This window comes from Convolutriloba macropyga, chromosome 4, assembly GCF_964194025.1.
Source record: "Convolutriloba macropyga chromosome 4, txConMacr16.3, whole genome shotgun sequence".
Classification (NCBI taxonomy): Eukaryota; Metazoa; Xenacoelomorpha; order Acoela; family Convolutidae; genus Convolutriloba; species Convolutriloba macropyga.
This window is the reverse complement of record NC_134471.1, coordinates 4700968-4726167: the sequence shown is the minus strand read 5'-3', so window position 1 is coordinate 4726167 and position 25200 is coordinate 4700968. Positions and strand designations below refer to the sequence as shown.

The following is a 25200-nucleotide window of genomic DNA, read 5'->3' as shown; positions in this document are numbered from 1 at the left end:
CAAAAGCTTTATAAGTTTGAGAAAAAGTAGTCTGTTTTAAAACACGTTGCTTATTATTACAATTATTATAATACGTTTTGTTCCGAAGTTGTTTTCAGTCATTGTTAGTCTTCTGTTAATAATCAAAATCTCTCAAAAATCAATTTGTCTGGACTTATTTTTTCACGACAGTGTTGTTTAATTATTTGAAGTTGTTGCTGTTTTTCAACCTAAAACAGACAAAATTGGTATTTTTCGAAACTCGTGATTAACTTGTGAACAAATATGATAATCCGAGAGAGTGAAAAACTTCCAAATGTGGGGTTGCCCGGCACAGACATGGAGGGAAAACATCTGATGCAACATCCGTTTGATGACATGGAGTTCGGGGCGTATTATGTAATATTGGAGGCGGGCAAGGAATTGACCTTGAAAGGCCCAACTCACAAGACGCCCGTAGAAGAAATTAAGTACTCTCATGGATATTATTGCTTGGAAGGCAGGAATCATTTTAATGTACATACTTTGAAAATATTGCTGACTTTTTCCTGTAACGAGGGATAAAACAAGCTCAAACCTTATGGTTCTCGAGGATTGTGATTATAATGTCTTCCCGAAATTATCAAAAACGAAAACCGAATATCTGCAAAGATTTTGGCGGGGGACAATAAAGACCATAAATACACCGTTCGGCATCATAATTTTATTTCTTTTGAATTGTTTCTCAAAGATAGACAAAGTGAAATTTTGTTTAGTTTTCCTCAATTGTTGCTTTAACGAAGAACACATCGTATTAGTGCATAAGATATTGATTTGTCTAAAAAACAAGAGTAGTAATGTGTCTTACTGGGCACGCAACGGGGGGGGGACATTTGGGTGTTACTGTTTTCGCAACGGGGGGGGACACAAAAATTATTCCAATTTTTTTGTAATTTTTCGGCGTTTTGGCGAGAACAGTCCCCCGTTGTGAACACATTAACACCCAAATGTCCGCCACCTATTGCGTGCCCAGTAAGACACGATTTCTTTTCAAAAATTTTCATGGGTTAAAAAAGGAACCTATTTATTACTAAAGAAATTGTATTCGTACACTTCATTGTAATAACAAGCGGATAATGCTTTCTGGTTTTCCCTTCAAATATTCCAAACACTTTTACTGTCATTTCACTTTGTTATTTGGTTTTGCTTTGATTGTTTGTTTCAACTCTTGACTGTATTTATAATTTCTCAATAATTTGCAATTGCGTTCTGGTCATTTCAATCGTCTACTTTTATTATTTGGTTTTTAATTATAGTTGAAGGACTTTTCTGTCAATTTCGCCTTAAAAACTTTCTTTTAATTACAAAGTGGAATGTTCACAACTGAATGCTTGAAAGAGGCGAGGGAAAACTTCTAACAAGGATTGCCTGGGTGTAATAAAACTGTATTCAGTGTACTATGAAACGCGTTACCGCGCTGGTTTGAGATTGGTGTTGAGATAAACAACAAAATAGCCCGTCTGTTATTAGCGCAAACACATTTGTTTGTTTGCGGGCATTTAATTAGAAAACAGTGTGATTCGTTTCTCTTTTGTCTCTAATGAATTAAGCACCGCAGCTATTTCAAGCAACCCAAGTTTTTAATTATCTCTGCCTATGGTACCAAAACGGAATTCTTGTGTATTAAGGTTTAAAAGAAGCAAGATGAAGCAACATTTATGCAAGCTGCAAACTTGATGGATGGTTTTAAGCTGCTTGAAGGCAGAGACACTATTTATTGTGAGTGTCACACAATTTACCGCTACTATTACTTTTTTCAAAGGATTTATCCAAGGAAAGCTAAAATTTATTAGGTTTCCGACAAAACCAAAACATGTTTATAGGGTTTGAAGGCCTTACTTACTTCTAAATATATCTGTTGAACGGACCACCTCGCTGGAATCAACTTATCTGTTTCTAACTTGTATTCCAGTTAAATTTTCAATTATTTTAAAAGTTGTAACTCTTTCGAAGTCTTCAAAAAGTACTGCTTATAAAAGTTCAAACAATAGTAGTTTCTCCTGAAATGTATATGAGAATTGCAATTGCAAAAATCAACAAATGTTTAAAATTTCCCGAGTTTTTCTATTTTTCGAAATGATAATCTATGTAACACAGGAATCTCTTCTAACAAATTTTTCAAACACTCGGCTTAGATTTTTCACAAGTAATTGTCAATCGAACAAATCTTTTTCATTGATTTTCCTTTCAAAAACTTTTGGTTATTCCAAACTCTACAGCTTTCGTCCAAAAAGAGACCACAGCAAGCAAGGTAATTTCTTTATTGTCTACAGTCTCTCAAAACGTTAGTCTTATTTTAAAATCCGATTAACTGATTTCTGAAATTTTTCAATTTTCTACAGTAAATTAATCAAACACATTATAGGTCGTTAATAGAGCTAAGATCAATCAAACTGTCATTAATATAGACAAATTTTAAGCATCAATCTGAATCATATTCGATTAAATAGATGCGTCGTCTTTTACGACTATGTTTATATTTTTGTTGAATTGGTGTTTCCTCCCCGTTCGATGTTGACTGCTCTGTTGATTTCATTCTCTTTTCTAGATTTAAAACGACTACTTTCTATTTGTTGTATAAATTCACGTTCTACTCCACACTCCTCAATAGCCTCATGAATAATGAAAGGGTTTCTCTCCTCACTGTTATCGCTACTCATATTAGTTGCACTTTCTTCATCAAAGTTTACTAAGTCTCCCTCTAACTCACTTTCAGTGTAACTGATCTGTTGAAAGAAACCCGGATCAAGAGGTGTGAAGAAAGGTTGCTCATCTTGCTGAACAATGGTTCCATCTGATAATTCAAATGTAGCATTCGGGTTAGATTGGTGTCGTTCCTCAATTTGTTCATCAACGTCCGTCAAATCCCATTCCTCATCTGGTGCTATTTCTTGATACACCGCGTTCTCCCGAATTGCTTTATGACCAAAAGGGAGTAAGTGTATTGAGTCAACGTAATATCGCTTGTCACAAAAGGCGGTCAGTGCTATTTTGTTTGTCTCAATTGTGTAAAGCTGGTGATTGATCGAACCGATTCTGTTGTTTGGCATTCTAATTAAGCCATGATCCCCCATCAAAATTGATTTAAACACACCGTTGGTGAGTCGAGCCTGGGCGTGTTTAGTGATTCCTTTAACAGATTTTTTCAGCTCATTGTAAACAAAATAAAAAACTATCCGTCTCATGATTACGTTTTTGTGCTTCAAGTTTCATACTTTTTATTCATGAAATAGTTTTTTGTTTTGAAAGGTCAAATATGTAAACAATTTTTTGCTTTTATGAAAAATTTTCCTCAGTCAATACACTGCTTAGGATATCGTAGATGCTATCATAAAAAAGAAAAGTAAGGTGATAACTAACCTTCAGTTGTGATGGAGTACAATTTCGATTTGAGAGCGCAGAAGCTTTCCATCGGTCGTTCCTTCATCTCAGCTTTAAATTTCAAAACCACCATCTTGTTTTTGTCATCAAACAAATTGTTGTCCCGCTCATAAGTTGAAAATTCAAATTTCTCATTGAAATCGTTTGATTCCTTTAGATCTTTGTACAGGTCGATTGTTCTTATTTCATAGGTCAATGAATCTGTGTCTGAGTATAATAACAAACAGTCAAAATGTTTCTTCCTTGTTATAATGAAAATCAAATATGTACATTTTTGACAAGTGCAAAATTGTTGAACCCACTATTGTTGGCTTGTTCCAAAAAATTTTGTATTTCCACATTGCAACGGCGACCAGATCGCTATTGAAAACTTTCAATGTTTTAACGTTAGACTTTTCTGTGTTCTTCCACAATTTTCTTCAGTACGAACCAGTGAAATTGACTGATGATTTCGTTTACTTTCGCAACATTTACCATAAGCACAGTTTGACATCATCTTGAAAAAATTTTCTTCAAATTTATTAGCTGCACGCTGGCGCATATCTGTGTTTAGATCAATATAAGCCGATAACCATTTGCTCTGGGAAAACTTGAGAGAACGATGAACTTTTTTTACCCTTAGGCCTAGTGACACATAAAGCTTCAGTGTAATATAATGCAGTGTAAATCGCTCCTTGTTTGTAACAGTTGTTTCACTTTGAAATTGCCCCTCAGATTGATGTCATTCAAAAGTTCAAACTGATACTCACTCAACCAGAAAAGTTTGACTGAATTTTTTGTTGGTGCCAACGGAAAGTCCTTGTGATCATCGTGTAAATCATCAGGATATTCAACTCCACGATGAAACCACATAGACTTTCATCAGTGGTTTCGAGAATTGTTTGCAGGCTTGTTTCTCTGTCAGTCTCGAAATTTCCAAGAGGTAGTGGGAAATTCTTCATGATTCCTCAATACAAGTTGTTCGCATCTATCATTAGACCGAAACTATGCTCCTTGTACGGGTTAAAACTGTTGGGAAGATATTCATTATTGGCTTCAAAAAAACCGTTTCGCAAAACACAGAAGCCATACCACCTCGCATCAAGTTTTCCACAAAATCTAAATGGTCTCTGTTTGTGAGTAATTCGAGTTCCGGTTCCCAAGTTTTCAGGAAAGCATCCCCTGCAAGATTTGGTGCCGAAAAATATTGAGCACAATCTAACCCATACCTTTGAAAGCATAGGGTACGAAATTTTTCAAAATCATCTGCCAGCTGCAATGTATCTACTGACAAGTAAAGATCGTGATAGTCGCCCAAATTGAAGCTATCAAAGTTTCCGAAAATTTGTTGTGCTTTTTCTAATTTTTGTGATAGACGGTATGTTGTTTTTACCTGACAATGATTGATCCAACTGTTTAGAGGCGCAAGTTTTGATTCTTTGAATCGGTCGAAAGAGTCTATATAAGAATAAGGATAAAATACTTTGCCGTGTAACAATTTAATATCACTCGTCTGATAATCTTCAAAGTGCTTATCCAATAATTTAAAACTGTCTCCTGGCAGTGAATCGACCAATTTTTCTAACGAAGTGTTCATAAATCGAAATGAATCCAAAAATCCGAGATCCTCATAAACTTGAATGAGCCTGTTCCTTTGGCCAGCATGTTCTTCTATAAAAACTTTAAGCGTTAGACTGATATATGTCTCATCTGTGTTCTGTATTATTGTAAACTTGTTCCTGGAGTGACAATTGTGTAATGCATTGCATAGGTGGTGTAAATTGTAGTGACTCAAATTATGAGCGATAATAGGAGCAAAGTTTTGGGTTTTTCTGTTGATATTACAAACATCATGAGCCCAGCCCAGAAACTTGCCTTTGAAATGAAAATGGTCCAAAACATTTACATCACTATCATCAAAATCTCTTTCGCAAATCCAACAACTTTTTGCTTTCGATTTTTGCTTGTCTGTAGGAATAGTTCCAGAAAATACACGATGCTGTTCTTTTCTGTAGTGAATGTCACACGCTAGTTTCTCCATTTGGTCTACAAAATCTATCATGTAGCCAGGTCCTCGTTTCAGTCGGTATCTGAACAGACTTGAGCAGTCGTGTTCAACTGCAGCAAAACAGTATCCGCTCTGTGTATGCTTTTCTATTAACCTCGAATGACTTTTTTCTGGGTCATTTGGTACGCTATGAACTTTTTCAAATATTGATAGAAGATCAAAGTACACAACAATTGGGGAAAAAGCTTTCGCTTTATGTTTAAAATGCAGCGTCATAATCATAGCACAGTTCTTGAAGCTTTTTCAATAATTCCGAGCTGCTGCAAAGGTGGAAACACTTTCTACAAAGAACCGAGCGGTGATTAACGATTGTGCCTCTTATGTTTGATACCAGTTTTTCTAGATCTTTTATCAGAACATAGCGAAAGCGTTGGCCATCAGAAATCAGAAACAAATCCATGACAAAATTGTGTCTTTTTTCGATATTCTGAGAGGTAACAATTGTTTTTTTCTGATATCGGAAAAAATTCACGATTACTTAATCAAATGTCTCAAAAGAATCAATTTTATCGACAGCCATTGGCATTTCATACTCGCCTTGAGGTTGATGAGCACTCACGTTCGTACTGTTATACAAAGCTGGGCTGGTAATCAGTAGCCAAGAGTTAGACTCTAGAGTAGGGCCGAATTTCATGTGGTAAGCTGCGGCGAAGCAGTAGAGAAAGTATTTTGAGTCATTTATATTGCGGATGTTTGGTAGATTTCGGTTATTAAGCAGTTCTGATAGCAGCGCTAGTTAGGACGATCCACGATTAGGGTTGAACTTTACAACTTTAATTCCAAATTGATAATTTTCTATAGAACCCATCCACTCCCATTCGATGCAAAGCAGTTCGGAACATAGATCATTTGTTGAGCCATTGTGAAAAACTCTTTTTCGGATAAACCATCGTAGTAGACAGTTTTCATATCAGTCTTGGCAAAAATTGTAATGTGCTTGTCTTCGTCGTCAACTCGTGACTTCAATAGTTTCAACTCGGCTGTCAGTTGAACTTTCTGAGCTCCATGAATTGTTTTGTTCGGTAGAATTTCATCTATCTCCGGCTTTACCGAATTTAGATAAGTCAACAGGTCAATTTCCAATGTTGGCTTGATATTGTAAATCTCCCCACCGCCGTTAAAGGCTGATTGTACAGGTTTTGGTGAACTGTCTCTCTGTCGGCTGGACGGTCCTGCTCTCTCAAACTTTCGGGCTCGGGACGGTCCAGCTTGGCTCGGAGATTCAGTTTCAGTCGCTTCATTTGTATCCCAGACAAGTAGTACGTGCCTGTTTCTCATGTGTTGGGCAAAGTTATCTTTGCTCATGAAGCAATCATTGCAGTATATGCACACACTCTCGACTGTTTTCCCTCCGTGGCGGCTGCGGCGGTGACCAGTGATCCCAAGTAGGGTTTGACTTTTGAAATTGCATTGATTACAAATTAGAGGAGGACGCTCCTGCTCAATTTTGTGAATCAGATATAGATGTCTTCGCAGACTTCTTTTATCAGAGAGTTCTCGATTGCAATAAGGACAAGGGAGAGTCATTTTGTGATTTTGGTTTCGGCGTTCTTTGACAAGAAAGAGAAAGACCAACTGATTGCTGAGATATTCAGAGTTTTTGTGATCAACTTCCGATTATTATTATTATTATTATTATTATTATTATTATTATTATTATTATTATTATTATTATTATTATTACAATATCTCCCGGATCTGTGTTTGTTTAATTGAAGTTTAAAAAATGTTTGGTGGATTTTGCCCGCGGAACAATCGACTAAGAATTGAGTTTCCTATTTCAGTTCCCGTAATTTCCTGAGAAAAAAGTTTATACAAGTCACTGATAATTTGTTGTTACTTAACCTACGCATACAATTATACACAACTAATTGAATACATACCATAAATAAAGTGCTTAATTATATTAGATCTGAAGGACTGTAAAATTAATTCGGTACGGTTAAATGTTAGGAAAAAGTAACTTAAGTATTTGTTGATATAATGTTTTTGATCTCAAGGCATTGATTCTAACTTGAATATTATAGGACAACATAGAACTGCACTAAGTTAAAAACTAATAAACATTAAGTTTGAAAACTTTCTTTATTTCAGATGACCTCATCAGAGGGAATTCCGTTCCGCTGGAGCACAACAGGTGTTGCGGCGTATCGCAGACGTAGAGATGCTGCAACACAGACACTCCAATGAGCGGAGAGAACGGGAATTCGAACGGTAGTGGGCAGGGCGATCAGATGGAGATGCTTATTGCTTCTCAAAATCGTCTCGCAGCTGCCATCGAATTCCAAGGATGGCAGAGTGCGAGGCTTGTGGAGGTACTTCAAATGCAGAGTGCCGGTGCCCCACGATGCCTCAGATGTGGTAGATGGGGTCATCTTGCTTCGACCTGTGGTCGATCCTGACTATGTTAATTTGTTTCTAACTAATTGCTTTATTTATTCACCCAGATTTTCCTTATACCAAGTAATAACCTTCATGCTTGTCTTTAAGATAAAACAATATATTGAATTAGAAACATTTCATTTCGAATCCCCTACAGTACTTCTAAAACTATGACTATAGTGAAATCATTAATCAGTTTGTCGTTCGATATATTAACTTGAACAAACTACAAGTCTCGATATCGTTGATAGAGTAGTAGATGAACCAAAAAAATCAATTGAATTTGTTTTTATGTTCATGCATAAAATAATTTAATACAACACACAGACACACAAACAATGTTAATTCAAGTTTTAATCATAGTTTTGATCAGATTTCTCGTTTTTTGGCTGCATCATCTTCGTAGAATAGGGCTCTATCACTTTGCTTCAACTTTTTTTTGGCGGGCCATAAGTAATTGGGGGAGTTTCTTCATTGAGTAGTGACTGACGTTGCATCGGAATATATATAGTACTCTCTTCAAAACTGTCCGCAATGGTTGACCTGCTTTGTAGACGTTTAAATTGGGGAGTTTTTTGCGTACAATTATCGAAAAGGGAGGGTGACGTTAGACTAACCATGTCCATAATTCTTTGAGAGTCATCGACTATGTTTTTCTCAAACCAGCTTGAGACACCTTTTGATAAATCATCTGCTTTTTCTAGTATTTTTTATTTCATAAAAAAATCTAACTGATTTAAGTCACGAATTGTCCCTTCTTGATTATCATAAAAGGGGACGGTTGAACATTCCATTTCATACAGTGATTTCAATGTTGAGCTATCGAGAGTAGATTCTCTTTCAAGTCCAGGAATAAGGTCGATCGGTGCAAGATTTTCGAGAGAGGATCTGGTTTCTGATAAAAAGAGGAACAAGTGATCATAGACGTATTTTGGGAGCATAATCTTATTAATGCGCACCCAGTGATTGTTTTTGCGATTTTGTTTAATGAGGGCCGCACATCGACGTTGATAATTTCCTAGAAATAGGTATCTGTGGTTAAAAAAGCCTGTTTTTTTTGTAGAATCATTACTGAGAGTACCATTTTTGTCTAGTAAAACGAACAGATATTTAGAATTGAACAAGTTTGAACTTATAAGTAGCACAATACTCAATTAGACTAGCCTTTAGCTAAACAGAGACGTTTTCAGGGTGTGGTGTCTAGTACATGTATATGAAAACTTATTGTTTGTGTATGTGTGTGTGCCTGTATAAGTGTATTTGTGTTCAGAGAATTTTTACATGTGTGCAGGATTTTACGAGTTTGTCTAAGAGCAAACATAGTAGCGAATGAATCATAGAAAAAAAATGGTTCATTTTTTAAATTTAGACATTTGAAGTAGGTTGTATTGCTAACGTTTAGTTAAGCTATGACATCGGCAATTGAAAAAGATTGTGCTTATTCTGACTATTCTTTATCGATTTGTGAGAGCAACAAACGAACTGTAAGGACTTATGTGAAAACTTATGATAATATTGGTACATACGTGTTCCTGACATTATACAACCGCAATGAAGTCGGTGATATGAGTTTTAGTCAACGAATATCTTTGTCTCTATCAGAGTTTCAAACACTTAGCAGCAAAATTGACAAAATAAAACGATTGTTGTAAAAAAACTCAAAAAACCATCAGTTTCGTCAGAAATTCAAAGAACCAGATGAAGAGCTACGAGCAAGTACTACGCAAAAATCCTCTGAAAGATTGAAAAAGAGAACGCTTCAGTCTGACGAGAGAGAAAATTTGTCGCCTACTGAAAACTGTAACATAAAGTGAGATCGTGCTCAAAGAATCACTATTCGTTTTCCAATTATTGCAATATGGTTGAAGCTATGTATGAACAGTCTCCAGAACTTTTCAAAAAATTTCAAAAGTCCTTTAAGTTTTGTATTTCTAATACGTTGCCCGAATTGTTTTTCTCTACAACAAACAAGGATGTGAGTTATGCCTATTCAAAGCACTCGAGGGATGACACATGCAGCTATATAAACGAATTTATTTTTGACTGCCAATTTCACTATCACATTCTGATTGAAATTGAAAATTTTTCAGCCGAAGACCGAAAGTCATTGACGTCAAAGCTCTTCAACGTTCCATGTCTTTTTACATGTTTTAAAGAACTCATTTCAAATGTGGAGGATCATGTAGCAGTGGGACCTATAATGGATAAATTCACTGCAGCGGTTTTATACAATAATAATCACAGCCTGGAAAAACCATGCGGCGTTCCAAGAAGAGGAGATTGGCACAAGTTTGTGTCCAATGGAACTTCAAACGGACTCAACAGACTCAAACTAACTTATTGCCTTTTATTACTATCAACCGTATAACAAATGTTCTTTATAATTCTCCTCATGGTGCAGTTTTAAGTAAAATTTTAGACATATTAAAAAGTGGTTAATGAGAGTTTGATTTCAAGTTTGATGACTACAGATTCCAATTTTCTATGGATAGTACTGTTACTAACTTTAATTAAAACTTTCCTTGGATGTTTTACCTCTTGTAACTCTGGAAAAATTTAAATTTTCAAAAGTTAAATTACAAAATGTGTTTACTAAATCGCATTAAATCATTGTCTTTCATGAAAATCAATGATGAAATTTTAGAATCGAACAAATTATGAGCTATATAAATACAATAAAGACCACAAAGAACAGAGTCCATTGAATGAATAGGTTTTGATTTGAATACTTCATTAATTTGTAAATACATTTGAGACAATCGCTTGAAAACTTTTTGATAGGTTTCGAGAGGGTATCGCAGGGGGTCGGCAAAGTACACGTTGTTTTGGCTTCTGCATAATAAAAGCCAATGCGTTCCTGGTTCTGACGATTCGAATGCATTAACTATAATAAACTCTCTGATTTAAGTCTGGGAAAGTTGTCAGCTGCAAAGACGCCCAAAAATTTATGCTTGAGATGGTAACATTTTCGCACAAAGTTAAAAGTTTCAAAATTATCCATGTCCAGGGTAAGTTACCAAAGCAGTTTTTGTTACTTTACGGTCCGAAGTGATATAAAGCGTAGAGTTGCGTTCTCCTAAAAAAAAGAATTTCTACTTTGTCAGCTAGTGCTCGGGAGAATGTGAGATCAACTGATATTGAACTGTTGATTAGTTCTGGATGAATGAAAGCGTGAGAAGCTTCTTGAGTAGATGTAAGATCAAAAGCCATAATGAAATGATTATCATATTCTCCAAGAGGAATACCATGTCCTGTGCCCTTCTGTAGAAAATCCCAGGCTTCAATTGTGTTGTAGTAATTTCGTTTACGCTTTGTTGAAATAGGAGTGCCTGCAATAGGTAAACCGTTACGGTATATAGTGACTTCGGATCAATTGAGGGCTCGGTAATGAAAGGGATTTGTCCTGTTTGTACCCAGGTAAGCTTGATTAGTTGTCATTGCAATTATCACCCGGCGTACTGGTTCTTTCGGAAATACATCCTCTTGGCGCCAACTTCGAACACCTGTCGTAGCCAGAAACGTTCGAGTTAGAACTTCTGTGAAACCATACACAGCAGGTGTCTTCATTAGCTGTTTTTCAAGTGCTCCGAGAACATTATCAGTAATTTTCATTTTTCTAACGTATAAGTTGTCTTGTACTATTTTAACTTTATAATTTTTTGCTGTTGCATCTGCTATGGTTACAAAGTCATTCGTGCTCCTTCGGAAAGAAAATCGTTGAGTTACACCACTCAGAATATGTTTACATGTTAAAATGTCACAAGCCGGCTTACCAGTAAACGTGGCCTCAACTGAGAAACCAGTGCCTTACGCTCACCAATATCTGTTGCACGGGTATCGGTGCTGTCAACTTTCTGAGGTTCGTCTTCATAATAATATTCTTGACAGACCAACCAAGTGTTCTCAGCACTGTCTCCATGAAAACATTCAGTTTCAATTAAACCCTTGTGTTCATAATTACCATTTGTGTTAGAAATTTTAATACCATTAGCCGAAACAGTGCATTCAGAAAACAGGGAGTGAAAGGTATTGTTAACAAAATATGGGGTATCTCTATTGGCAGCGTCAGTTCCTGCTCGTAGGTCAGCATTATTTGCTTGGATAATTTTACATTTGATCTCCAAAACGATTTTTTGAAGGTCAAAAAAATGTTTCGATCGCCCAATACCTCAAATTCTAGGACTGGGCCATCGGGCGAGAAAGATGGACCAATTGTTTGTGTGAAAGCGTTCTCGAAAGTAACCAGAAGCGGTGGTTTCTCGAAAAGATCTAGAGTTGTGTGTGTTGCTTCTGATGGTAACAGTTTAGCAATCATCGTTCACATTTGAGAAAAAACAGAGCAACTGTGCGTGACCTGGTTTTTCCCTGAAATGTTTGACGTCGGTACTTTTGTAGGAGAATTGTTTTTTTCTTCTATTTACTTTTCAAAACCGTGCATTTTTTCTACTCTCATATGGTCTTTTGACTCTTTTTTGAACTGATTTTGGCCTTCTTGCGCGGTAAGCTCCCATTGAACCTCCAACTTGTTTCCGTGAAGTTTTGTGACGGTGCTTTTGAGCGCTTGTTTGGGAGTTTTGCGCTTGCTAGCGACCTCAACTAGCTTGGGAGCAGCCTGAAGTAATAACTCTTTTCAAATACGTTTAACAGCCGGTAGCACAAATTTCCTGGCGATAGGTAAGGCTGCTCTCCCAATTCCAGCAGAGAGAGCACCGAAACCACTTCGTCGTTGTCTATAGTGTCCGAAAAATAAAGCGATACTGCTTGTTGCGCGTAGTATGCCTCCATACAAAAACTATGGGTAGAATTCTTTAAAGCGTAAGGTCAGAATAACTTTTCCGATTCCTGCAAATGGGACTAAGTTACCCGTTTCACTGCGGAGTTGAACTGCAACACACTGAGTACTTTTTGTTAACAGCTTTTTGTAATCCAAATTACTGAATACTATTCTGTGACTGGGCTCAACAATGGCAATGTTACCGTTTTTCAATCGTCTTTTTGTGTCAATGATCCTCAACAAAGGAGCCTTTGAGTGTCCAACGTGTTGGTAATCGATGACCTTGAGGTAAATAAACATGAGTTCAATTCCAGCCGAGAGGTCAAAAGGGTAATCTGAGTCGTGTTCATTTAGATTATTTGTCAACTGCAGATTGAAGCCAATGCGGAAACCTAGCCCTCCGTCTTGAGATCCTTTAAAACCGAGCAGACCGGGAATTTGCGGCGTGGGGAACAATATTCCTTCTTCTTTGTTTTTGAATGTCATGTTGACATGACCAGTTACTTTGTTAACTTTTGCTTTCATTTCCAGCTTCAGCTGATTATTGAGCTGTTGAATCAATTCTTCCCCATTTTCGTAGGCCCCTTTCAAAACACTTGCTTTTGCTCCAATGTACGGTTTACTAACAGTAAGTTCAGTGTTTGTTCGGTTTTCTGGTTTCTCTTTTTTTCTATACACTCTTATCTCAGTGTCGAAAACATTATAAATCTAAGCAGGAAAAAATAATTCACTCAGTGCTACGCGCCAGTCACCGTTAAGAATGATTTCTTAACTGAACAAATTTTTAATGTTTGCAAGCGTGTTGTCTGTGAAAACACTCATAGAAGCAGACGAAACAAGATGAACTGTGAACTCGCCTTCTCCAAAATCTCTTCGACTCATTGTCAGATTCGTATGATAGCTAGAGTTTTGTTTCGTTGTCGTATTAATTTTTCACGAAAATCTTATTCAATTCAGCTTCGTATAATTTTCCGAGAACTGGTTCAGCGTTTTTGTCTAATAAACTGTAAGTTGGTGGGTTTTTAATTGGAATGTCTAGTATTTTAAACAACTCATCGGTAATTGTTTGCTTATAACCTTTTTGAAACGTTGTATCTGCTTTCGAAATCCTCACAAAATTGCCAACACTATATTTAGGTTGTTTTTTCATGCAAGATGCTGCATCTGTTGTTAGAAATCGTAAATACGGAACATCTCTTTTTGTTATCTTGTTAGGAGCCATTTTGGTAACCCTGTTAGTACGACTATTAATAGTGTTCAGAAAATCTTGTAGCTTTGTTATAGAGGAGTATCTCCTTTTGTCCTCAAGGTATCTGTAGATTATGTTTTTCAATGATCTGATATTTCGCTCTGCAAAAGCCGATTTTTTCGCTGTGAGTTGTTTAGAGTTCTATTCCTTTTTTCTCACATAGTATTTTGAACGAGCCTTTGAATTCTGTTCCTTGATCAACAAAGACCTTCTTTGGTTGCTTCACTTTCATTTTGTTGAATGCTTCCTCACATGTTGTAGCATACTTTGACTTCATTGGCAGTACACGTAAATATCGAGATAAGCAATCGACAGCAACCAGTAATTAATTTACATCTCCATTGTACTATGCAAGTTTGTCAACGTGGTCCAGATCCAGAGAGCAGATCTCATTCAGATCAAACACTTTGACCTTTAATCAATGAAGACTTTGATTTTTACGGTAAGTTTTGTATTTGGTATAAGCGTTTTGTGTGTGTATGAAATTTTCAACTGTCTTTTCTGGGAATTTTGATGCCTTTTGAAGACTTTTTACACTGCCGTATGCTGCCGGACCTTTTCTGTATAATTTTTTCTATCTTTCATCAGGCGCTACAACTTTTGACGTTTTATTTGAACGTAAACCATTGCTCGATTCCTCTAGTGGTTGGTGAGGTGAAGAGATTATGTTTGGCGTCGTTGAGTTCATCTTCTTCTTCATCGTCCTGGGTCTCAAATTTGGACTCATTTTCAAGTGATATTGTATTTGTTTCACTTCGCGTGGATGTTGAAGGATGTTCGTTTTCTGACCTCAATTGAGTTCTTTCAAATTTTCGCCTGACTACAACTTTTGCGTATTTATTAATTACCATCTCCTCGTCAATGTCAATAGCATTCAAAATGTTCTCATAGGGAGTCAAGTTTTTATGTTCTCTTTATTGGTTGTTGAATGTTGTACAGAAATGTTGTTGCCTTCAAACCTGTGCCGCCAAGCGATAGCCAAAACAAAGTTGCCGCTGATTTCATCAATTGTAATTTCATCAGAATTTTTAACAATTTCGAGTACATTTCGAACCATATTTAGTTTATGACCTTCGAGAATTGAGAAAACAAAAAGTACTTTTTCGTGCTGTCCTGAGTTCTGTTTTTCACCTGGCACAGTTTCAATAGATTCTTCTGCTGACTGCTCAGGTTCACTTTCTAAGTCAAGGCTAACTGTGTCTGAACTCTGCTTTCGTGTTTGTAAACGCTTCAGAAATGACAGCTGATGGCTCTTGTGTCTAACATTTGGATCATTCAAAATTCTCCCAACATACAACTCATCTTTTTGTTGCATTCTCAGGTACCGTTTTTTTGAAATCAGAATAAACTCTTCAGCTGTACTGTTTATTGACATTTTCTAATTTGTAAGGTAATTGTAACAGAAGAAGATAACTTGTTGCACTAATTTGAAACCCAGCTTAGAAAGAAATACTGACCTCCTCCTTTCTGCTGTAGTGGACTTCCTTAGGATAATTTTTGAAATTTTTTCATACCATTTCATTTTTTTTTTAATCCTAACAGGTACTACACCTTTAACTATATTATATAAACATTCAGTTATTAAAACTAACACTCTATTATTACGTTTCGATCTCAATGCTTTCCTCAGCTGTGTCCTTATTAACTGATTCAAACGTTTTAGCATATAATCTTTTGTCTCGTTCATTGCTCAAGGATATTTCATCGGGTTGTGGAGCTGCTAGGTAAAATATTGAGGGTCCCGGGCCGGTAATATTGGATCAAAATTTCAAATTTTCTGATGTTTTGGGATTCAGATCTATTAAAAAGTAACCAAACGCTTCTTTTGTGGACAACTGATAACAATGACGAAGGAATTTTGCAAGATTCAATTGTCTTCCCAAGTAATCAACTTGTTGAACATCATGAAGTGACTTGAACAAAATGATATGAGTGGTGTTCAGGTCAATTGTTCGCGGCCATCTACTTTGCTGGAACAAATTGTGTTTTACATAAATGGTATTTATGATTTTATGTCTACCAGCAGTTGCCAGCTTTACAAACGTTTTCTTGCTGTAAATTTCCTCGCATGAGTCATCAAAGATAAGTAGAAAATCTTCTAAGTCTACGAGAAAGTCAAAATTTTGAAAACGTGGGTATTGAATGGACAATTTTTTCTTCATAAGATGAAACTGGGGTTGAAAGTCTTTATAGCAAAATAAAATTTTTGAGAAGCGTCGCAGAAAAGTTCCCCGAAGTAACATATTGAATGTCAATTGCGTTTTTCCAGAGCCAGAAGGTCCCACAACAGCCACGAAAACCCTGTTTTTTGTTGAAATAATTTTGTTCATAATCTGGGGTTGGGTAAAATGTAATCGACTAGACTTGAAAGAATAGATATCCATACTGATGTCTCTTTACAGGTAGAGGAAGAGAAAGCTAATTTGATTATACAAAGTGTCATCAGCGAGAACATTACCATCATTTGAACAAAGAACACAACCTCTGACCGGGGCAGGTTAATATTATTACAGAATTTCCACGCACTTCTTTCACTCTCATTACTGTCGTATACAAAATGTTTAACAACATGCGAAGAGTCAATTTCATCAATTGCATTGTCTTGATCCATTTCAATTTTTATAAAAGTTATTACTGATTTACAAAAGTTTACTTTTCTTCATAAAACCAGTTCTCAAGTCTTCTTCGGTTTACACTAGACGACAGACGGAACATGCAGGTAAACAGTTTGTTTTCTCGTAATGAATAATGCTTTGATTTTCTTCTATTGAATGAAATGAGATTAGAGCTGAAGGCAAGGCGGAGCTACATGGTTCCATGATTTTTCCAATTGGTTGTTTTGGAACCAGTATTAACTTGGGTGGACTGAGTTTCTTTAGACGAGCGTTCCGGTTGCAACTGTTGCTGCTGCTGTTGTTGATGCTGCTGTTGCCGTTGAATTGGTTCGTGTTGATAGTGCTGCGGTTGTTGAATTGGTTGTTGTTGATTATATTGTTGGTATTACTGACAGTCGTACTGCAGCTGCTGCTGTCTGTTACAAGTTGTTGGTTGTGCTCCATGATGATTTCCTCTAGTCTGATGGAAGAATATGAAATGATCAAGTGTGGGCAGAAATGTTGCAAAGTGTATTAACTCTTCTTGAGATAATACGACTTCCTGCTTGTGCTGCAATGTCTGGTTTTTGAAACTGACTTTCTCGTGTTTAATCACTGATGTCAGAACTTGACCTGATGTTGTTATCCAAGTTGAGATAGCTAAATTTGGGGATATCAGTGTTTCCAACTTCGACGGATTTTGATTCGTAATCTGATGTTGTTTCCAAAGGTTAAAACTGCTCTGGTTGTTCATCGTTAGCTTGTTCTTTCAACCAATTAAAGAAGAAATTAACTTTTCGGCTAGCACAATGATTTAGGAGTTTGCCAGCTATCCTGCTAAGGTAATGGTTTTCACAAATCTTTACAATCTTTGAGTTGTTGCCTCTGGCATCAAATTTTGGACAACCAATCAGATCCATGTTAATGACTTTACAGTCGTGCAGGTTTGCCAAGAACTCTGACTTTTCTTTTCCCTTGGCATAGTATACATTTTTCGGGTTTCACAGTTTCACGCTGTGTAAAATTTGTGTAACATAAATATACGGGTAGACGCCATTTTCCCAAAATAGACCATGAAGATACTTGGTGAGCCAATTAAATGCTTGCTGTTCAGCTGGAGGCAATGAATTGAATGAGTTAGGAGGAAGAAAAAGAATGCAATCTATTTACTCTTCTGTACAAATTGCCAATTCCTTCACAATAAAGTTTTGTTTTGAATAAAGAAAAGTTTCACAATCAATAACAACTGTTCGCTCTCTCAACATTCTAACAAATGAAAAGTGATAGGTTTGAACAATTTTGTATACCAACAGAAAGCAATTCCCGTAATATGCCCTGCAAAAGGGCTGTTAATGTCTCTTGGTAACATGCAAGCATAACCCGGTCCTTGTTTGTAGTACTCTGGAATGTATCCGGCTGCATCATGTAGAATAGCATGCAGTCTCAATATTGTTGAATCATTAAAAAAACGAACCATTGATGAATTATCTATTCCAATCAAACCTCCATAAGGACGAAATTTCATAGCAATGGCAAAATCAAAATCTCTTGATTCATTGAACAAGGAACATGCTGCTAAAAATTAGTTGCGTCTTACAGAGTTGTCGGGATAAATGTTCTGTAATGATAAATGTGTCTCATTAAAGATTTCCAGATCATTTGTTGTTATAACAGGTTTGGTAAACAACATTATACACCGTCTCTGAGCAATTGTTGTAATCGTTGAATGTCATTCCAATAAATGTAGAAATAACCGTAGTATTGCCACCGGCCGCGTGCTTTTTGATAAATTGTTAAACGAGGCCTCGGAAAATTTTTGGAAGTAAATTTCTTGTTGATACTTAGAACAGTCTTCCTCTCAAAACCTAGCTCCGTGCAAATTGTTTTGAACTCATAGTAGCACCCGTATCTCCTACTCTTCACAATTTCTGTATTTTCCAAGCAATACTGACCAATAAAAACTCCATCTGCTCCAAAAAGACTCTGAACTTATTCAAACGTTAGTCAAAAAATTTCAACGCAGTAAAATCTCTCCATCCGAACTCGAACACTTTCTGAAGAGAGTAAGCTGTCTGTGCTTTTCCAGCAGCTCATTACAACTGTTTTTAAGTGAAAATTCCTGTCATGGAATAATTTAAATCTCAAAAATTGTTTTGAAGAGCTATCATCTTGTTTGATACACCAATCATTAATCTTTTTTATACTACCTAGAGCTACAGACGGAGATATTTTTTTGGAATGAGTGTTTTTCCAGTGATTCAGTTTCTGTTTCAGAAAAAATTGATCTATATTCGTTAGTAAGAAAACATGTTCGATACTAAAATGTTCTCACTCTACTGAAAACGTTTGCTCAACAGAACAAAAAACTCTCCCTTGGTCTCTTGTTAGACTTTATCACCCCTCTGCGAATGTGGTAAGGCTGGAGACTTGGTGTGGGGTAATTGAAGATAGTGGTTTTACTATCTTCGATTACCCCTCACTCTGGGTCTCCGCCCGGAAGATGTATGGAATCTCAGCTTAAGTCTATAAAGATCTTCCTTGGGCAGTAACACACATTAGTCATCTGAACTCCAGGTGGAAGGTGTAATTTTTACTCTTCACTTGAAAAAAGCAAATTGATTTTCAAAGAAATCAAATTTTTCATAAATGAATTAATTTAATATATCTTCTTTAATTTCTCCAAGTAATTCCCTGAATCGCTGAGTCTTGGGGGAGCCACTCACGTTCACAACCGATTGTCTTTGAGACCTGGAAACCGGCGCTAATTACATTACACAATTTTTTAACACTTCAAAATGCTTCAATTTTTACATTTTTTTGAAAATTTTTTAAATTTTTTTAAATGATGAGGCTCACCTGGGCTGACGACGACAAACATTACATAACTGCTACTTCCCAACGACCCTCCCAAAACCAGAAAACATTGTCCGCTTGTTATTACAATGAAGTGTACAAATACAATTTCTTAAGTAATAAATAGGTTCCTTTTTTAACACATAAATTTTTTTTAAAAGAAATCGTGTCTTACTGGGCACGACATTCGGGTGTTAATGTGTTCGCAACGGGGGACTGTTCCCGCCAAAACGCCGAAAAATTACAAAAAATTCGGAAAAATTTTCGTGTACCCCCCCCCCCCCCCCCGTTGCGAACACAGTAACACTCAAATGTCCCCCCCCCGTTGCGAACACAGTAACACTCAAATGCCCCCCCCGTTGCGTGCCCAGTAAGACACCTTACTACTAACAAGCACCATTTTGTGGCGGAAGCGCTCTCTCTCTCTCTCTCTCTCTCTCTCTCTCTCTCTCTTGCTCTGGTGTTTCGAATGGATGAAGATCAGCTGATAGTCCTGACAAATTATTATGCATCTCTTGTAATTGAAACAAAAAGTAATTTAATTAGCAAATAATGAAAATAATTGTCCAAAAAATAGCCAAGGTTTGGAAAAGGTTGATATTCGCGTTTTAATTATAGTGCAAAAATGGGTGCTATGAAAGTTCTGGAAAGGATTGCGATATTTGTTCATCCCCTAATTCTAAACCTAAATTCTAAGTTCATGTTCCGCTACAGAACCGTAGTGCACAAGGTCAACCAAAATTTTTTTACATAATTTTTAACACAATTTTTAACAGAACAGTTATATAGCAGGATTTTTTTTACCAATTCAAATATTCCAGCCTAATCATGTAGAAGGTGTTCAAAATGATTTACAGGCTAAATTATATAAGATTTGAACGGTTTTAAGCAATCTGGTGGCGTGAAAAGGCAGAGAACGAGAAAATTTACGCATCGTTTTTTCCACGGGAAAATAAAAAATTGAAATAGTTTTTTCACACGGCCCGAATCATGCAGTATTTAGAATTTATAAGTTCCGGGGTGGGGTGGGGGTTGGGGTCGCTGATCAACCCCCCCACCCGTGCGTGAAGACGAATCCGGTTTCGCGGTCTGATCGGCGTTGTTTTTTGGATCTCTTTATAAATGCACTCAAAATTACCGTCAAGCCGGATTTTTTCTTTAAAAAGATTTCTGCCTGGACCTGATAGGAATCATAACTGCCACCAGTGTCACGAATACAAACAGCACTTTGGGTCCTTATGTCATCAACAAAGACTCATTCCACATGTTTCCCAGTTCAGTCAGCCTAACATGCAATGTGGAGAAAAAGGCCGCTGTGATTGTGATATACGTGCCAGAGGATGAGGAAAAACCACCTCTGAATGTCATTTCAGCTAACAGAGCAGATCTTCTTAATAGCAAAAGGTAAAAATAAGGGAAAAAATAAGGTCAATTTAATGAGTGCTCATGGAGTGAATATTATTCCCGATGTTGACGTTCCAGACTGAACTGACTTATGATCAGACCCTCCAATGCCTACCACCCGAGTCGATGTGTGAACCCTATAAATCGCCAAAGACGATTTGTGGTGAATGTGGTGAAATGATTTGTAGTGAATGTGATAAATTTTTCTAATACTTGCAATGAAGCAAATTAAATCTTCATCACAATTCATATCATAATTCATCGCAATTCTTAGATTTTACCGGCAAAACCTTCGACCTCAGGAGCTGGGAATTTTGCGAACTATTTTAAAGGGACTCGAATGACGCATGATAGTCTGATCAGAGGTGCATTCGAGTTCACTTGTATTTGGCCGAGGATTTTGATCAAAAATAACGGGGAAAAGAGTGAAAAGAGTGCAAAAATAAAATAACGACACCCCTATTTCTCCGCCTAATAAGGGTGGAAAGAGTGTAACTTTAAGAGAGTAATTTTAAAAATCAAGACCGGAAGAGTGTAAATAAACGAATAGTGGAATAAGTGTGGAAAAAAAAGATTTTTACACTCTTGCAAAATTACGCTCTTCTCCCCAATAATTATTAAAAGTGGAATCGGCCGTACACCCTATTCCCTGCTAATGCGAGGTGGTTTAATGGTGAAAACTGGATTAACGGTGGAATTTATACACAGCCTGTAAAATAAAAAACCATTTGTTTGAGTATTAGAATCAGACAGAAGTTAAGTTATAATTTGAAATTAGAATCCATGATCTCTGTAGGTGTGTTGATTGGGGAAAGGGGAAGAGTGTGCGATTCCTATTGGCTGAAGACGGCTACCCAATCAGCGTCACTCACTGCAGCTATGACAACAAAGAAACTGCTCGCCTAGAATACGATGAATATCTTAAGGTACCATAAAATGAGCTATATCATTCCATTTTTTCTTCACTCCGCATTTTTAAGTTTTAAAATGTTGCGCTTTTTTGTAGAGTAGAGTTCCACTAAAAATAACTGCTGATCTCGAATTACAGAGGCGTAGGATATCAGGCGAAAGCTCAATTAGACGAAGCTATTTTTTGTAGTCAGTTGGCAAAAATTTGCACAGAACTTTTTGTGGAAATCAGACGAAAACCAATTAAAACTCTTGACGACGACACTCCAAAATCCGCCTGACCTCATAAAGTACTCAAGTGTCCCAACAAAGTGTCTTAACTTGAAAATGAGTTGATGAATTACCAGCAAATTCTTCCATTTTTCAACTCGTTTCAATCTTTTTACATCCTCGTTAAAAACCGGAAGAGGATTTTTTAAATTACTGCGGAGAGAGAGAGTGAAGAGTTTTAATTTTTAAAAAGCTTTTTTTAAAAATAATTTAAAGCTATGTGACAAGGGTAACTTCGAGAAAAATGTTGGTATAACTGTGGGGATAGAACTAAACTGAAATGCTGCAAATTTGCAACCTTAAAAACACTTTTTCAGTCTTTTTGTAAGCTAATATCAAGGTAAGACAATGTTTAGGGACACTTGAGTATATTGTAGCATCAAGTGGATAAATGTTTCGCGGTACCATTTTTAAGTGTTTTAATTGGTTTTCAACTAGCATAAAAGCAAAATTAAAAATTATCGTCTAATGAATAGAAAAATTGGGTTCGCCTAATCCAGTTGTCGCATAATATCCCATCCCACCGAATTGCCTTGTGAATTCAAGAACTAATTTTGTTGTTTCTTGAGGCCCTTGAGAATGAAATAACGAAAAGTTGAATTGACCATACAATTACAAGAAAAACATGATCTCGCTTCTGTTTGCTCTGTGGACCGCTGAAGTAGTCATGCGAGTCACTTGGAGAGTTGCTGTCAAGTTTTCACAATTAGTCGTTCAAAAAAATGAATAAAACAGGAACTTACAAACAGAAACTTGCAACTTTTCTTGATCTCGTGAATTTGTCCCAGAAGCTTGCATTAAGACGTCTGAGAGTTCGTTCAAGAAATTTATTTAGATTTTTTCTCCATTTTTTTTTGCAGGGTAGCTAATATATTTTTGAAAGTGTACGACCAAGTAAGAAAAATTTAGCGTAAGCGTGTTTTCTTGAAAGAAAACTGCGACAATAGTGATCTTGCCTTACCGTTTTTTGCTTGCTGTTTTCGATAAGCTGCAAAATTGGGATCAAACATCCGCTTAGGATTTGTATGTGTTAATTTAGTACTTGAGGTTGGGGCCCAGCTAACACATAAACAAAAAACCACACATACACGAACACAAGAACACACCCAGACACACACACACACACACACACACACACACACACACACACACCTCTGCGACCACTGATTATTATGCAAAATGTCACAAAATGGCTCCGAGGAGAGAGAAAACTCGAGTGTCTAACATTTGGAGTTAAAGTTATACTGAAATTGAAATCAATTTCAATTAAAGAGCATCAAGAAAATCATATTTCTGCCTCAATAAGAAAAAACTTACTAGTAAATAAATTGGGATATAAAATAAATAAAATGTTTTTATAGGTTTGAAGCATTGGAATTTTTTTAAACATTCAAGGCAAAGGACGAAAAGTTGGTAAAAATTAAAAAGTTGACACTGATCCCTTCGCCAACGTAGTTGGCAACTTTTTGGTTGTAAACTAATGAAACTTGGTGTTGTTTTTCTCTTTTGATTTCTTTTATTTGGGACACTTTTTTGCTTTAAAGAAAGTCCGTATATTCTTTTTTAACGGAACAGAATGCCAGCATAACCATTTTCGTAAAACTGAACATTATTCTTTGTGTAAAGAACGAACACACCAACAAGAACTTTGTATCGGTTAAGATCGACAATACTAAAAATGTTGTCTCCATTAGTTCGTCCATCCTAACTGAGCATAGGTTTATTTTTCTTTTGATAGGATTATTCAGACAAAAAACTTAATTTAAAAAAGTGCCATTTCTCAGCTCGGAAACTAACGTCAATTTTAAGCCAGAACTCTAATAAATCATTCTCTTGTGAATCAAACAGTTTGAAACGAAGTCATTTGATTTTCTACTTGACTTCTCGAGATTTTGTTTGAAACACAACAAGGACAAAAATTGACAGCCGCGCGTTTTTGTTCATATGACTTCAAATAACATATTATCACGACTCTGGTCTAACGAAAGCCTGAAGATAATAAAAAAACTTAACAGGATATATAATCAGAGACTTCAAAGTAGGCTTTGGCCCATATTTTTCTCTTTTTTGTTGTGCTATCTTTCGGAAAACAGATGCATACAAGTTCTCTTGTTTATTTCTGTTTTTTTTTTTCATTTTCAGACAAACATTTTCATCAACGGATCAGTGGACGTGAAATACGGATCAGTAGGTCTGGAAAAAAGTTGCCAGTTGACTTGTTCTCCCAAATCAGCGTGTGTAGTCTCAGCCAATGAGAACGACCGACACTCTCTCACAACACAAAATGACTGCCAATCAATCAATGTCTTCTCCCCCGCTCTCAAGGGACCCGAAAAACATACCTGGGAGTCACCTGACGATTACTCTGATTTTTCATGAGCAAATTCAAGATCTTCCCATTATATGCCCGTATCAGGACGAGATGCCAGACTGAATTAACTAATGATCATACCCACTCAATCAAACACCTGAGAAATTTGAATTAGAATTACAGGGTCTGGACTATAGTTCAACAACGCAAGATAATCCGATCAAAAGCGGATTCGAGTTCATTTGGGTCTGATTAGAGGAGGTTTCGGTCTTGCACCTCATCCTGGGCTCCAAAATAAGTCTGAAAGCTGAACCTAAAAGCCTAGCCATCATTGACAGTTGTATAATAATAGAGAATAATTTCTGATATTTCTAAGAGTTTCTGAATTGAAGCCGTTTCTGAATTGTTTTGTTCTAACATAAAATACGTTTTTTTTTCAATTTGAAATTCTATATTACGTTTTTATGGGTTATCTTTCAGAGTTATCAAAAATATTGATGTCAGGCGATGAATTTCAATTAGCTCGTTTTAATTCGAAAGCCATAAGAGAGAAACACGTTATTGACCCGTACTAACATAATAATAATAAATGAAGAAAAAATAACAGTATTAATAGTAATACTAGCAAGACGGCTCGCGTAGCACAGAATGATCCAAAAAACGTCTCAAAGTTACTAAAAAATTTCTTGTTCAGAGAGGAAACACTTTTTTTCACAATTCAAAAACAACTTGAAGCACAATTTGGCTGATATCTTCAGCACCTTTAATTTACAAATTTATGAGTTCAAACCATACATAGACATTGTAATTGTTGATGTTCAATAAGACAATTAAAAAGCAAAAAGTTTAAGTGCGGAATCAAAGACCAGAAGAAAACTCCCTTCCATCTGAAAACCATTTGAAGAGAGAGAAAGAGAGATAGAGAGAGAGAGAGAGAGAGATTTATTTAGCTTGTTCGTATAAATACAATAAAGCAAGGATGATCAACGGGGAAATCAAGTTCCTCTT

At 36.4% G+C, this 25200-nt stretch overlaps 1 protein-coding gene across 1 annotated transcript; it reads left to right on the top strand.

Moving 5' to 3' along the window:
* The first annotated feature begins 68 nt into the window (after positions 1-68).
* LOC142338220 (uncharacterized) lies at positions 69-24654 on the top strand. The gene is made up of 4 exons (XM_075387877.1): positions 69-478; positions 20486-20702; positions 21499-21628; positions 24024-24654. The coding sequence occupies exons 1-4, from the start codon at positions 265-267 to the stop codon at positions 24258-24260; spliced, it is 798 nt and encodes a 265-aa protein (XP_075243992.1). The 5' UTR covers positions 69-264; the 3' UTR covers positions 24261-24654.
* The last annotated feature ends 546 nt before the right edge of the window (positions 24655-25200 follow it).

What these genes read in the sequence shown, in the direction of transcription:
- LOC142338220 (XM_075387877.1), top strand. Translation starts at nt 265, where the DNA reads ATGATAATCCGAGAGAGTGAAAAACTTCCAAATGTGGGGTTGCCCGGC. An exon ending in TGGATATTATTGCTTGGAAG is followed by an intron (nt 479 to 20,485) that starts GCAGGAATCATT and finishes TGGACCTGATAG; the next exon opens with GAATCATAACTGCCACCAGT. An exon ending in GATCTTCTTAATAGCAAAAG is followed by an intron (nt 20,703 to 21,498) that starts GTAAAAATAAGG and finishes TGATCTCTGTAG; the next exon opens with GTGTGTTGATTGGGGAAAGG.